This window comes from Ceratotherium simum, chromosome 21, assembly GCF_057802395.1.
Source record: "Ceratotherium simum simum isolate JZ-2026a chromosome 21, ASM5780239v1, whole genome shotgun sequence".
NCBI lineage: Eukaryota > Metazoa > Chordata > Mammalia > Perissodactyla > Rhinocerotidae > Ceratotherium > Ceratotherium simum.
This window is the reverse complement of record NC_141920.1, coordinates 10,892,032-10,908,470: the sequence shown is the minus strand read 5'-3', so window position 1 is coordinate 10,908,470 and position 16,439 is coordinate 10,892,032. Positions and strand designations below refer to the sequence as shown.

The following is a 16,439-nucleotide window of genomic DNA, read 5'->3' as shown; positions in this document are numbered from 1 at the left end:
CCTAGCAAATTCTTGCCATAGAGAGCATTTTACTCAACCATTACTGACATGGTACTGCTGGAAGTTTCAATCTGCAGATTTCTGAAAAATAAGCCTCCCCCAAAATATATCAAAATGCTTAAAAACATGCACACCCCTTGAATCCACTACCCCACACGCAGGCCTTAACCCTAGGAAACAACAGTAACAAATAGCATTAGCTAACATATATCGAGCACTTACTATCCACCAAGCATTTTATAAGTACTTAACATGTATGAACTCTTAATCTCATGACTACCCTATGAGATAGGACTGTCATCATCCTCGTTATACAGATGAGGACATTGTTGCCCAGAGAGGTTAAGTAACTTGCCCAAGGTCACACAGCTAGAAAGTAGTGGAGCTGGGTTGTAAACACAGGCACACTGGCCCAAGAGCATGGGTCCCTACCTAGCTGACAAAAGGAATGCAGAGGATGTTCCTCACTGAGTTACTCATAATAGCACAAAGCTGGACCAGCCTAATGTCCAATAAAAGGGGACTGGTTAAATAAAGTGCTGGACAACCATATGATAGAATGCATTGCATGCATTTAGATGTCTGCCTTCCTAACCCCTCACTACCCCACCACAGCCCCGCAAACCCACGGCGACCGACCACGTGCCTTCCAAACCACTCCCACACCCTTCCGTCCATCTCCAGCCCCCATGGCCATGGCCTTACTTAATGCCTTTTTCTTTTTTTTTTTCCTCAATAGCTTCATCAAAGTTCTTTAAAATCAATTCTGCCTTCTACCACACTTTCAAAGTGGGAGAAAGCAGTTTTCATGCCCCAGTCACAGAGCCAGCCCATCCCAATAACACACAGACAGATCTATCCAGTTTGAATGGCAGCCCCCAGAGGAGGTGTGCTTGTGCAGTGCACAATCCCCACAACTGGACAAGCTGCCTGTTATAGCCTCCTAAGGGCGATATACAGACAGACAAACATCAACACCCTTTTGCATTAACCTACTGAAGTCGTGCCCATTAGAGAAAAAAACTAGGTCCAGCACCCATAACTATCAAATAATGGCATGACTTGATATTTTTCCTCCATCAGATCATCTTCTCTTTACCGTGTTCTCTTTGGCAAAACACATTGACAGACAGTGCAGGGAAGAAAGAATACACAAGGCCAATAAACCACAACATTAAACCTCTCACAGCAAAGGAGTGCAAAGTGAAAAGAAGTACCAGGTCAGAAAATATTTTAATTGAAAAACAGGCACTTCTGGGATGGGGTGAAACCATTACTGACATGGTGTTGGTGGAAGTTTCAATTTGCAAATTTCTGAAGGGAATTTAGCGATATGTATTTAAAGCCCTTAAAATGACTATCCACAATTCCCCTGCTAGGAATAAACCCGAAATAAACCAAAAACATACACATAGCAATTCATATATAAGAAGACTAATCAAATAACCTTAAAAGTATAAGAAGAGTAATTGCAGCACTATTCATAATAAAAGTACAAGCAGCCAATGTTTATTGGCTTACAATATGTCTGGTGCTATTAAATTACTCAACATATATTAACTCAATTAACCTTCGTGACAACCCTCTGGGGTAAGAACTCTTGTTATTATCATTCTATCCACAAGGAAATGGAGGCACAGAAAGGTTAGGTAATTTGCCTAAGATCACAGAGCAAACAAGTAGCAGAGGCAGGATCTGAACTCAGGATATCCAGGGCCAGAGCATGTGTGCTTCATCACCGTGCTGTTCGGCCTCCTTTCTTGAGAATAGCAAAAGTTGGAAAAGTTTGCTCTCTATGTGAAAAAGTAATTAAAAAAAAAAAAAGAGTTGGGGACGGGGGGACAATCTAACATCCAATGAAACAACCGAGGATCGGCTAACACGCAGTACAGCACGTTCGCACGATGGTGAACTGGGCCGACGTCACAACCACTGGAGACGTGGGACACATCTCACAGAGAGTAACAAGAACAGAATATAACACCCCACACAGTGGGATCTACCCCCAAATCAGTGCTGTTTGGAAGAAAAGACGGTTGCCTTTGTAAGGCGCCAGTGAGAAGAAAAGAGCTCAGAAGGCCCCTGACCTGTGGTCTTCTCGGTGAACACAACCTTGGACTCGGCCGTGAAGTTCTGTCCCGTGAGGATCATCTGCTGGCCCCCGTAGACCAGGCAGCTGTCGACGTCCTGTCTCTCCACCATGGGCAGCTCGTGGGCGGAGCGCTGGGCTGGGGGCAAGAGAAAAAGAAGTCACTGTCATGACCGGCGCCCAACACTCAAAGGAGGCTTTCTGATCTCACAGCAGCAAGATACCACACGTTCTGCCCGCCTTTGTCACCTGTTGTCATCGCCAACGTGGGACCCCCACCCCTGACACCGGTGACTCTGCAAATGTCGTGTTCTTGTAAAAGTGCCCCGAGTTCTTTGGGCTAATTTTCTTCTAACAACACGTTTCATTTCATGACTCAAAGGACAGACACCTGCTCTCTTTATAGGGAGGAAAGTGTAGGAGAATTTGATATGTTCTTTATTGTTTTATAAAAGGATGGGCAAATGAACTTTTTCATAAGAGATTCCCTTTGCTGGAGCATCCTCTCTCCCGCATTTGACGTCAGCAAACACCTGGCCACTCACACGGGCTACATCTGAGGACCTGGTTCCTGAAGGGTTTAGATGTATTTGCTTTGGAATTAATTCTAAATCCTGAACATGGTCTTCAAGACATCCATGATCTGCCCCCATCACCCCTCTGACTTCATTTTCTAGACTCCTCCTTGCTCACTCTGCTCTGGCCACACTTCTAGAATGTTCTCACTATCTCTCAAACACACTCAGCATACTCCTCTCTTTGAGGTTTGCACTTTCTAGTTCCTTTTTTTGGAAGGTTCTTCCCCAATTATCTCCATGGCTCCCCTTCCTCACTTCTTGCAGGTTTCTACACAGATGTCACCTCCTCAGAGAGGCTTCCTTATCCCCACCCCTCTACCCTCCCCCCTCGTGGTTCAAACAGCGGTACCCAACCCCTGTCCATCTGTCTGTCTGTCTGTCTATCTGTCTCCCTCTCTTTACCCCGCTTTGTGTTTCTCCAAAGAACTTTTCACTTGCAGATGCACTGCAGGGAGCTTTACTGGGTTGTCTGTCTCCTGTCTCTCCCCTCACTAGGACGTAAGCCCCGGGAGAGGGGGCGTTGCTCTGTGTGCTGCTGTACGCCCAGGGCCAGAAATAGCGCCCAGGACTGAGTGAGAGGTGCTTGAGATAGATGGACAGATGGACAGATGGATGCATGGGGACAGATATGGGTGTATGTCAATATATCTTGACACGTTATCAATATCTCTAGATCATCTTTATCCTCACCCATAACTACAATGAATGAAAAATGGAAGAACGGAACAGGCTTAACCACACGATATACTTGAATGCCCACAGCAACCTTCTGAGGAAGGAAGTGTTAAAATTATTCACATTTGTCTGGGAAGAAAACTGAAGCTAAGAGAAGGCAGGTCGCCACTTGGCCACGGGTATGTGGTGAGGCTTAGATCTGAACCCTCCAGAGCTGTATGTCCAGCTCCAGAGCCCACCTCGCAGCCACTGCACCAGCCACCGATTCTCCCCGGTGGGAGAGAGTGAAGACCCTCTGCAGCCGCCGCCCCCCGGGCAGGGGGAGGGACGCCCCAGGCAGCGCGGGAGCCATCTGCGCAGGCCTCGCCTGGCAGCGTGGGCCCAAGAGGCCGGCCCTCCCCTCGGTGAGTCAGCCTGAGCCCCTGGCCTTCCTCCCGGAGCCGAGAACTGGGCGGAGGGCCAGCCCTTTCCGTGCCAGGGGCCTGCGGACCTCCCCATCCGGGAGCAGAGGCAGCAACTGCGAGAGGCCCGAGGGCCAAACCTAACCCTTCCCTCCCGGCCGGCCCGGGCCTCCAGGCAGCCGAGCACCCCGGCGTCTGCCCCAGAGCCGCGTGGAAGCTGGCTCCACCAGGAGCGGCCGTGCACACTGGGCGACGTGTAAGAAGTCTGCTGCGGACCAGCCAGGCGCTCCCAGACACTTCTCCCTGGGTGCAGCCCAGCCACTCGCGACGGTCCCCTGCCGGTTCCCCACCCCCGGCTCTGCCCAGGCGCTCTCTGTGCCCGGGGACCAGCCAGCACTGTTCCAGGGGCTGCCACTTAAGAGTCTACAGCCAAAAGGCCTCGCTGCAGAAGCTGCTAATTTCTCCCACGTGGGCTGGGTTATTATTCCTTTCTTTCAGTAGAGGAGTTTTGTGTGACTTCCTAATTGAGCTGCTACAAATGGAGATTTATTAGCAGTGAAAACAGCAGCCGCATCGCCTGGAGAAGCAGGTTCCGGCTTTTAAGATCTGCCTTTGATGAGTCTGGGGGGCAGCTGGGGGCTTTCGGATGGGTGGGGAGGTGGCAAGAGCCATCCCTCCCATTTTGCAGGTGGAAAGCCTGAGTCATCGCTACTGGGCAAGCTGACCAAGGGCTCACAGCCAGCCAGGCCGGGGACTGGACGTGGCCGTGAGCTCTCGGCGCTGGGCGGGAGGCTGCCCGGATGGCTGCTCTGTGAATCACTGTGCATGGCTGCAAACACAACTCGCCTCTTTCCTGAAGCAAGCTCGTTGCTTCTCCCTTCGAAGCCTCACAGTTTCAAGTAACTAACTGATTCTCCCTTTGCCAAATCTGCACCTCCCGCCCCGTCTCCTTACCTGAAGGAAAACTATCTTTTTCGATGAAAATTTAAGAAAGACAACAACGAGAGGCCAGTCCAGCTTCCCGTAAGCTTTTATCCAGACCCCAGCCCTGCAACTCAAAGTGCGGCTGGGAGCTTGTTAGAAATGCAGAACCTCGGGCCCCACCCAGACCTCCTGAACCCACATCTGCAGCTTAACAAGGAATCCTGGGGAGTCTCACATACTAGCAAGTCTGAGAAGCACTGCTTAGCCCTGGGTGCGTGTCAGAATCAGCTGGAGAGTTTAAAAAACAAAGACACCCAGGCCCGAATTCTAGAGCAGGGTCTCTCAGCCTCAGCACTGCTAACATTTGGGCTGGATCCTTCTTTGCTGTGGGGTGTCCTGTGTATTACAGGATGCTTAGCAGCCTCCCTGGCCTCTACCCACCAGATTCCAGTAGCACCCCTCTCCCTTAGTGTGACAACCAAAATGCCTCTAGACAGAGCTGGATGCACCCCCAGGAAGGAGGCAGCCAAAATCAGCCCTAGCTGAGAACCACTCTTCTAGATATTCTGACTTCAACGGTCAGAGGACCATTGAAGGGGAGGACCCCAGCATAGATGTTTTTTTTTAAAACAATCCTTAACAATTCCAACAGACCACACCAGGTCTGACCTGCCATACCGTCACGACAGGATAAGGCAGGACCCTGGGAGCCGCAGGAGAATTCCCCGTCTACTACTGCTTGGGCTCTGGGGTCAGAAAGCCCTGGTTTCAAGTCCTGCCTCTGCCGCCTCCCTGCTGTGTAACCCTGGGGAAGTCACTTCACCTCTCTGAGTCACACAAGCCTCCTCTGTAAAACCCTAACAGTAGCTGCCCTCATAGGTCAGCTGCAAGCAGTACAAGAGATACTGTAGACAAACATGGGGACATGGTCAGTGTGCATTTGGTAAAACATCGAATGTCAACAACCCAAATGTCCAGCAATGGATGAATAAAGAGAATGTGGTATATCCACACAATGGAATATTATTCAGCCACAAAAAAGAATGAACTACTGACACATGCTACAACACGGATGAACTTTGAAAACATTATGCTAAGTGAAAGGAGCGAGACACAAAAGGCCACATATTGTGTGATCCCATTTATACGACATGTGCAGGACAGGCAATTCCGCAGAGACAGACTGGTGGGTGCCAGGGTCTGGGGAGTGACTGCTGAGGGGGATAGGCTTCTTTTTGGGCTGGTGAAAAAATTCTGGAACTAGATAGTGGTGGTGGTTGCACAACATTGCCAATGTACTTAATGCCACTGAACTGTACACTTCAAAATGGTTAAAACGGTAAATTTTATGTTATGCATATTTTACCACAATTAAAAAATATATATCTAAGACAAAAACACTTAGCCGGTGCCTAGCACACGGTAACCACTCAACAAACTGGTCTTTACTTTTGTTAACTTTCAAAATGCCACTCTTGCTTGCTTGCTTCGTCATTTTCAAAATGTTTTCTCATTTGTGATCTTCTTAAAGCTTTAAATTACAGCCCTGCTGGATAATCAAGGAAGACACTATCACTGCCGTTTTACAGATGGAAAACCAGATGCTCAGAGCTCAGCTTCAGTGAGGGGCAGCCCCTGCCTGGGCGAGGGCTGTTGTGTGGACCAACCTCAGGTCCGGCCCAAGTCTGCCACAAGGTGATCCTCGTACGGGGCTTCCCAGCTCTAAACCTCATTTTTCCCATCTGAAAAATGGGGCTGTTAACAGACTCATCTCACGGGTTATAATGAGAATTAAAGGTGAGAATTCAGAAAAAGTGTGTTTGGCTCAGTAAGTATCGGCCAGCAAGGTTAACAACACTAAAAGCTGTGGTTTCTCGAGCAGTTTCCAGGTGCTGGGCACCGGCTATGTGCTGTGGTCTTACCTTAGATATTTCACCAAATATATGCTGACCGTGTCCCCGTGTTTACACACATTACTGCTCTCGTCACTGTTGTTCTTGGTGGATCCTGAACCATAACCCAGGTCTCTTGACCCCAATCGCCAGCGTTTCTCAAAGTGAGGTTCCCAGGCCACCTGCAGCCCAACTACCCAGTTGTGAGCAGAGCTTAACACAAATGCAGAGGCCCAGGCCACACCCCAGACCCACTGCCCCCACGTCTCCTAGACAGAGGCTGGACGTGTGTATTTTACCAATCTTTCCAGGTGACCTGTTACACATATTTGTTTGAGAGTCAAGTTCCACACTTACGTGGCCACCTGAGGACAAGGGGACCTCCTCCAGGGGCGGCCCCGGCATCCTCAGAGAGCCTGGGGGCAAAGCACACGAATCCAATTAGCCTCTGAAAGAGGAACTGAGGCGAGTCAAGCAGCAAGCAAAATTACCCTCCTGGGGTCCACTTCCCTCTCTCTCTGATGCAACAACCTCCAACACCCGTGGCTGCTAATTGGGGTGACACCGTCCGGGACCTAGGGGAGGGCTCTCCGGAAGCCCCTGGGCCTCCCAGGCCTGCGCCACCACCCCTACCTGCCCCCATGGACTCCCATTCAGCTTCTCAACCATTCAACCATCCAAACTGCACACCCTGCCGTGTTCTACCAACCCGGGGGCCGCCACTGTGAAGCCAACTGAGGGCCCTGCCTGTGGGTGGGGTCCAGACCCTCTGCTCCACCTTAAGCTTGGAGGTGGCCCTCGCCAAGAGACTTCCCCAGGCTTCCCTCCTGCCCCGGCTTCTGGCACATCATAAAGGGGCTCGGGGCTCCCGCGTTTTATGAGCCCTGAATCAACAGGGCACTGTTGGTTTAACCAGTGTTGACTCTCACTAGCAACAGCGGCGGAGGGGAGCAGAGCCACAGCAGCAAAAGGCTCCACAAGGGAAATGCACACCAGCGCGGGGACCTCCCAGTTGGCCTGCAAATGGGACACGACTGCCTGCCCGTCGGCAATTCACCCTGTCATAGGCCTGCATGGCCAAGAATTACGACCCACCCGAGACCTCAGGAGAGAGGCGGGAGAGGCCAGTCAGGGCAATTCGTTTGTGCAGACTGGGTGGGTTCTGCTAATAATAGCAAATAATTACAGCTGCCATAGAGAGTACCTCGGATTCCAGGCGCATCCTAATACATTTCTGTTTATTTTATAAAACACACATGATGAGGCAATTTAGGATCAGGCGTAAAAGTCAGGATGCTGCTGTGTGACTGCCCGAGCTCAAAGCCCAGCTCGGTGACATCCTAGCTTTGGGACCTTGGGCAACTCACTCAACCTCTCTGTGCCTCTGTTTTCTCATCTATAAAACGGGAATAATCATAGTACCAACCTCTCTGGGCTGTCTGCAGATTAAATGAGCTAAGGCATGGGAAGTGTGGGGCAACCCATCAGGCTGGATGAATGTGAGTCATGTTTATTTTTACTGCTAAACTCCATGAGACCACGAAGCAGGAATTATTCCCACTCCGGAGCTGAGGGCACTGAGTCTCCAGAGGAGAAGGAAGATGCCTGAGCACTCACAGCTAAGGAAGGCAGACAAGCAGAATTTGAAACCAGACTGTGGGATTCCACTACCCCGAGGGCCCCATTTTAGTAAAACGGAGAAGGACCCAGTGGGACCCCACCGGCCAGCCCAGGCAAGGAGGGTCCTCGCCTCCATCTCATCCTGGCCCTGGCCGAGCACTCCCTTCTTGTCTCTACATCAGGCCCCGTCCTTGGCTGTGAGCCTGGCCCGGCGGAGCCTGGCTTGGCCCAGAATGTGGTGCTGACTCAGGCCTCGCCTGGGAGGGGCCATGAGTAGGACCAGCAGACTAGCCCCTAGGCCCCTCAGCCCCCGCCCTGGCCATTCCTGGGTCTTCCCTGGGAAGTAGGAGGGTGGAACAGAGGAACCCAATTCTCCCTGAGTGTGGGGTTCACCTCTGTGAGGGACCTGTCAACATTCGTGCCACGGGTGTGGGGTGCCGTGTGCTGCAAATGCACGGGGTCTGCAGTGCATGAGACCACCTCGTGCTCCGGACCTCAGGGGACCTCAGCTTCCTCAAACGGAAAATGGAGCAGTAACAGCCGCCCTGCAGGACCGGTGTATCTCATCTCATCCAATCCACACGGGACCGGGCCCAGAGGAAGACCTAGTGTTTCCCCTCCTGATCAGATGATTACTAACCCTTCCAGTGTACAAATAGGTGGCCCCTTCAGAATATCCCCATATATCTCACAAGACCCTTCCTGACGGCTCCATGACTCCCCTTCGACGGACGAGCTCCCTGGTCACGAGGGGCCCCAGGCAGCCTGGCCAGAGAAAAGGACGCGGCTTCAACCCCCAGCTCTGCCCCTCCCTTGCCAACTGTGACTGCAGCAAATCACTTAGCCCTTTGGAACCCCAACCCACTAGAATATAAGCTCTGAGGGGCAGCCTTTCGCGCCTCAAACATGTCAGTGCTCAATAAATATTTTCGAATGAGTGAACTGAGCGAATCTTTAAGACGACTCTTCTGAGGCCGTGATGAGGATGGAAATGAGCTAATACATGTGACAGCTGGGGGCACACCAAAGATCTTCAATAAAGGGTCGTTTTGCCTTCCCACCCCTGCATAATTAGCTCAGCGAAGGGCCATAACCGTATGGTCAGGTAACCATATCAATCAGCGGAGAAGCCACCCCAATCCTGGGCTCCCCCTAAAACCCAACCCTCCAGCAGTCACCGCCCCGCCGCCCGCTGCACCAGCCAGATAACCATCTAGGCTCGCTCTCAGCAGGAGGGCGTGCAGCTGGCTGCCAGCTCACCTGACACGATTAGTGCTTGCTAAACTCCCACACATGCCCACGGCCACCTAGGCTGTGGTCTCTCAGTGGCAGTGACAGAGTGGCAGCCAGAGGTCTGGAAAGTCTGCTCTGCAGAGCACGGGGAGGGCTGTAAGTGAGAAAGGATGAGACACCCCACAAGAGAGGAACTGGGGTTATTCTACCATGATGAGATAGGTGCTATTTCTATCCCCATTTTACAGATGAGGAAACCAAGGTGCAGACAGTTAAGTGACTTCCCAGGACTAAACAGCTAGCAAGTAGCAGAGGCAGGGTTTGAACCCAGGCCCGCACTCCTAGCCACCACCCTAAACAGCCTCTCCCCCTCATGTAGGTTTCTGATGTCCCTGAAATGTGGCTTCGTGGTCACTGCTTAAAAGCCACCTTGGAGAGCAGGGGCTGACAAAGGCCTGGCCTGCCTGCTCTTTGCCCAATGTCTGAATTTCACCCAAGATTCACTGCTATAGGATCTCGAGGGAGACGATCTATTGCTGTGTGGTGGGAGGGCGCCCACAGCCCTCAGAGGGTCACTGAGCTGGTCTCTGGTTTACACGAGATGATGTCACCCTTTGGGGTTCTGGCCCAAATTAATCTGTCACTTGTGATGTAGCTCAGCCTTGGTGTCCTGAGATCCAGCAGGACGTGGATGTCACAGCTGGCTTGGCCCCTGACTGGCTGTGTGACCACAGGCAATTTATCTAACTTCTCTGCGCTTCAGTTTCCCCATCTGTAAAATGGGAACAGACACCAAGTCATGATGTTCTTATGATGATTCAGCAGCAATATAGAAAGTGCTTGACATACCGTTGGTGATGGAAAATCGCTCATTTTCCTTTACCTTTCCCTGCTCTGCCCCTCTTTTCCCCCTTTCTCCCTTCATTTGGTCTTTCAGTGTTTATTAGTATCTACTATGTGCCAGGCTCTGTGCTAAATGAGTTTTAAAATATAAATCACATCATGTCAGTCCCTTACTTAGTACTCAAGGCTTCACATTTCACTTAGAATAAAATCCAAAGTCTCCAGCTTCCTCTCAGACATCACCTTCTACCCCTCTCCCTACCCCTCTTCACTCCACACAGCCTCACAGGCTGCCCTTCTGTTCCCTGAAGACCCCAAGCTTATCCCTGCCTCAGGGCCTTTGCACTTGCTCTGCCCTCCAGCTGGGCCATGGTCCCTCATCACTCAGGTCCAGGTTAACATACCACCATGTTAAGGAAGGGCAGTCTTCCCTGATTAGCACGACTAAGTTGCTGCTCTCTCAACCCCCAGTCACCAACACAGAGTCCTCGTCATTTTCGTCATGACACTTAGCTCTGCTTCAAATGATGTCTTTGCCTATTTGCTTATTGTGGGTTTTCCCCACTAGAACGTGATCTCCGTGAGGGCCAGGACTTCTTTTGTTCACTGCTGTATCCCAAGGCCTAAAACAGTATATAATGCACTCCAAATATATTTTTAATTGAAAAAACGAACGTTAAGAAACCCACGAGAATTATGTGGGTCATTGTGGCTCTGTCAGGGGCAGGTGGACAGCAGGAGCCTCTCTGATTCATGAAGCAAAGGGCAGTCAATATGCAGTCTGGTCCCACTAATTCTAAGGATTTTCATAAAGCAATGCTGCGTGGTCACCCTTCTCCCAGGCCAGCCCCAGGAGAGTGGAGTGGAGAATATAAACGGAAGGTGGCAGGGAGGGAACGCAGTCTCAGGCTTTCTAAGCTCTTGCTTCAGAAAAAGGCATAGGAAACAACTGAATTTCCATAGGGAAAATGATGGACCTCAACCCTATCTCACACCATACACAAAAATTAACCTGAGATGGATCATATCCCTAAACCTAAAGGCCCAAATCAAAGAGCTTCTAGAAGAAAACATAAAATCTTTGCTACCTTCAGATAGAGATTCCTTGGAATGCAAAGAGCACTAATCCCATAAGAAAAGAAAATGAGATATTAGATTTCATCAAAATAAAATATTGATGCTCATAATATGACACAATTGAGAAAATAAATAGGTAAACCACAGACTGGGGAAAAATATTCATAATACATTTATCTGACAAAGGACTTATACCCAGAATACATAAAGAACTACTGCATATTAACCATAAAAATATGAGTAACCCAATAGAATATGGGCAAAAGCTCTGAACAGACACTTCACCAAAGAAGACATATCGATCGTCAACCAGGGCACAAATCAGGGCCCAGCATCGTTAGTCATTAGGGAAATGCAAATTATGCAAAGCATGCAAATTACGCACTCTGCATAATGAGATACCATCCTACACTCACTAAAATGTCTGCAACTAAAAAAACCAACAAAACCAAACATTGGTGAGGTCGTGGAGCAAGTGGAACTCTCATCCACTCTTGGACAGATCGAAAATGTATAAACTGAAACATACACTTTCCCAAGGACCCAGCAATTCCATTCTCAGGAATTTACCCGAGAGAAATGAAAGCATTTGTCCACAAAGGGCCTTGAACAAGAATGTTCATAACAGCCTTATCCAGAATACCCAAACCCCAGAAACAACCCAAATGTCTATCAATGGTAAATAAACAATTGTTATATCCATACAATTGAATACCATTCAGCAATAAAAAGGAATGAACTACCGAATCACGCGATGACAGCCACGGATCGCAAAAGCATCGTGCTGAGTAAAAACAGCCAGACACACAAGGGTACACACTGTCTCATTCCATTATACAAAGTTCTAGAACAGGGAAAGCTAATCTATGGTGATAGAGATCAGAACAGCGGTTGCCCGTGTGTGTGGGGCTGGGGTGGAGGCGCTGACTAAAGGGGTCAGCTCCTGGGGGAACTTTCAGGAGTGAAGGAAACGCTCTGTATCTTGTTCTGAGAGGTGGTTACGCCGTACACACAATTGTCAAAAATCACTGAACTGAAGAGTTACAGCCTGTGCGATTTATCGTATCTCAATTAGACTTCAGTAAAACATATTTATGTCACAAAAAGGGAGAGATTGAAAAGAGCATGTGAGAAAATCCATTTTGTAGTCCACACCCTATATCCACCCCCCAATTCCTGCAAAGTGAATTGACATTCTGTGCTCTGAGCGGGCAGGGCTGGGTGGAAAATTGCTTTCGGTATTTTCTGAAACTCCATGAACGGAGAGGCCCCTCTGTGGGGCAGGAGAAACCCCACGGGAAGGTTCTCATGGGACAAGGCGTCTGCACTCTGGACATCTCCCCGCTGTCTCATCGAGGCCTCTCTCTTCCACCGGGCAGCCTGGAAGATGCTTGTTTTCGTTCTTTCATTTTTGTTCAACAAACATTCTAGAGACAGTTGCTATGGGCCAGGCCCTGGCCGACACTCACGGGTCCCTGCCCTTACGTGAGAGAGACTGACAAGTAAATCGGTTGTCAGAGCACAAAGATCCCGCACCCTCTGGGATCAGGGCAAGCTTCCTCCCCAAGGGGTTGTCTAAACAGGAGCCTTGGATAAGGAGGAATTAATTGACTGATTGAAAGACAGGGTGGCAGGGAGGCGAAGTCAGTGGGTCTCAAACTTGGCCACACGTCAGAATCACCAGGGCCTCTGACAGTCTCCCGGCCCAGACTGCACCGCAGACCACCTGAATCACAGTTTCCGGGGTGGGACTCAGGCATCATTTTTTTTTATAACTCCCCAAGTGATTCCAACGTGCAGCCAAGTTTGAGAATCCATGTTCTAGACGGAGGTGACAGCCTGGAAGTCTGAGAAGGATCCCAATGGATTTGGGAATTGAGGAGCTGAGAGGAGAAGGAAGTCAAGAAACACAGCTGAGGGGGCGTAGTGGGTTGAATAGAGCCCCTGCCAAAATTTCCCGTCCACCCAGAACCTCGGATGTGACTTCAGTTGGAAATAGAGTCTTTGAGGATGTAAGCAAGGTAGGGATGGATGAAATCATCCTGGATTAGAGAGGGCCCTAAATCCAATGAGAGTGTCCTTGTGAGAGACAGAAAAGGACACAGAGAAGACGGCCGCATGAACGTGGAGGCAGAGACTGGAGTGAAGTGTCCACAAGCCAAGCCTTGCCGGCCACCACCAGAAGCTAGGAGAGAAGGCTGGAACAGCTTCCCCTCAGTGCCTCCAGGAGGAACCAGTCCTGCCCACACCCGGATTTCGGCCTTCTGGCCTCCAGATCTCAGAGAGAATGAATTCTGCTGTGTTAAGGGTCCCAGTTGGTGGCGATTGGTTATGCCCGCCCTAGGAAACTCACAGCGGAGGGAAGCGAAGGCTCAGCCACCAGAGGGAACCTGGCGTTGAAGCTGGGGACACTGAAGAGCCCAGGGGACAAAGGAGAACCGTCTCATTTCCAAGGGACCGGATGAGGAAAGACCTGCAGCTGCAACCCCGAGTAGGTTTGTTGTTGGGGAAGACGAGGGTGTTTCCTTCTGACCTCTCCCATGTTCTCGGAGACGTGGGAGGCGCCATTATCTGCCTGGAGTGGGAAGGGGGTGGGGGCGGCACCCAGAGCTTAGAAGACAGGAGAAGGTTCAAAAGCAGCTCTGCTGAGAACAAGCAGGAGGGCTAAAAGCATCTCCTTGGCAACACTGAAGATCCGGTGGAGACAGAAGACTACAGACAGACGGGACACCCGTCTGTGTAAAGGTGAGATTTGACTGACACGCGGGTCTCTAAATAAACACAAGGAATCTGCATTTCTAGCAAATAAGTCCCCTTTCCAAAGAGTGGCCTCCAGTGGTTTGTTCAAGTTTTTCCTACTAGAATCTGAGAACTTCCGCTTGATCCCTAAGACAGTTACTAAAAGGCACCTCCAAAGTCAATAAATTAGCCTTGCAAATAAATACCAGCCCATCGAGTGTTTTTCTTAGCAAGTCGCCCTCCCCAAAGGGTATACACTAAGTCAATTAGGCAATAAATATTTATTGTACACATACTGTGTCAATACATGTTGTGGACTAATCGTCAATAATATTTGTTGACTATCTCCCTAAAGATCATACAGTAAGTCAATTAGTCCATAAATATTTATGGAATGACCAGGCACTGGTCTAGGAAAACAGAACAAAGAAGGAAATAAAAATGACAGAAGATTCTGGGTGAGACGGAAGGTGGCCAGTTGGTAGCTCAGTTTGGTACTGCAGAAAGGGTGATGTTACAGAAACCAAAAGAAGGTATTTCACAGAACTAGCAAGTTGGAGAATCTGGCTCTGCTACCTACCAAGTAAAAATGAGTGAATCACTTTACCAAGAAATCTTAGTTTCCTTATCTGTCAAAACCAGGTAGTTGAATCAGCCTAACGCTATTTTAAAAGAAAAGAAAAAACCCTATGTTCAAGGCTCAAACAACTTTATAACGCCTTGAACATCTTGCTGGAGGTGCGCGTGGTTCAGTGACGATCCTTAAAGTCTTAGATCAACATGAGATAGTTGACTTAAGGGACCCAGAGTTGGAGAGGGATGTGGGCTCCTGTGTATGGTCCCTCTGGAGGCCTCCTGCTCCCCACTTTGCAACAAACCACAGCCCCATCCTGGAGAGTGAGTCACCTGCCAGAAAGGGGAGACCTTATCTTCTCAAAATCCCCCACATCACTGAGGAAGAGCCTGAGTTTCCTTCCCTAAACATTTTGAGAAGTTCAGAACCAAGGCCAGGGTGAGGCAGCCACCACGACTAGCCCTCGGGGGACAGGGGTGGGGTCTGCTGGGTAGAAGAGGGGAATTCCAACGTTCCTGTGATGACATGCTTCTCAACACTTGTTTTCCCTCGTTGTCTGCTGTTGGGTCTTTCTCTTCTCACAGCAGAGCAGAAACTGAACACCACATTCAGCCCCGTCTGCATGGCTGGAAGAAACCAGAGGGCTCCTCTGTCCGTGTCCCAAGACCAACCAAGACCAAGTTCTGGCTTTTCTCCCAAAGAGGGTCCACTCTCTCTTCTTGCTGGCTTGGAATCCCGAGGACCAGTCTTCCTCAACCCTTTCTGCATAAAATATTCATGCTTTCCCTTTACTCATTAGTGTCTGATTAAGACTACCCCTGATTAATTGAAGCCATATGCAGATTTTGTCTGATTCACAGAGTATTTTGAATATGTTGCTGCTTTTTGAAAATCAGGAGATTTTTGGTTTATCTTAAAAAAATCAGAAGATTTGGCCACACCGATTCTGCATTCCCACATGGAAATCCTAGCTGGAGATGAGTCGCAGCAGCCCATTTAGGTGGGAAATGTGCCATCCTGGTCCCCAGTCTCCACCACTCCCTACTGCTGCCCACTCAACCCACTTCACTCATTTCCTCGACCTCCTGGCCTCTGTAAGCAATTGATTTTGTGACACCTAGTTACGGTAAAATGTCTGGTAAAAAGCAAAAAAAAAAAATTCCTGCAACATAATTGAATTTGAAACATGACTGTAACACAAAAATATTCTTAGAAGAAAAACACTGAAAAATAACAACCACTTTTTGTTTCTGAAACAATGTTCACTTTTTTCTTCTTTATGCTTTTAAAAATGATACCTAAACTCTCAAAAACTGAGCAGACAATAAGCTTTGTCACATCTAATTGCAAAAACCAACAACAAAACTTGCAAAAAGTGCCTGAGAATGAGCTCCAAGCAGCTGGTTCTTTTGAAGCCTGATAGAGTTGAGGCAGCTCTCTGCTCAGAGCCCTTCCAGATGGTGGATCTTGGCCACTGTGTACTGGATTCTGACAATCTTCTGCATGTTTGTTTGGGTATCTTTGTCTCCACCAGACTGTAAACTCATTGAGGACAGAGAAAAAGTCTGACTCATCTGCAGATCCCCGGCACAGCACTGGACACCGAGCAGATTCTCAGTAAACATGTGAAAATGAGCTGAGGGTGACGGGGGAGCATGGCCCCTGCCTGCCAAAGCTCCTGTTAGAATCCTAGCCCCGCCCCTGATGGCTGTACGGACAAGTTACCCAACCCCTCATCTCTCTCCCTCCTCTCCTGTAAAATGGGCATCATGACACCAGCTATTCCCAAGGATT

At 49.4% G+C, this 16,439-nt stretch overlaps 1 protein-coding gene across 2 annotated transcripts in view; it reads right to left on the bottom strand.

Annotated features, from left to right (window-relative positions):
• Window positions 1-16,439, bottom strand: part of NFATC2 (nuclear factor of activated T cells 2) — a 142,698-nt gene that overhangs the window by 60,349 nt on the left and 65,910 nt on the right. For both annotated transcript variants that reach the window (XM_004430266.3, XM_004430265.3), the window contains exon 6: window positions 2,088-2,228. In XM_004430266.3, coding sequence (XP_004430323.1) covers window positions 2,088-2,228 — 141 coding nt within the window. The remainder of the gene's footprint in view (window positions 1-2,087; window positions 2,229-16,439) is intronic.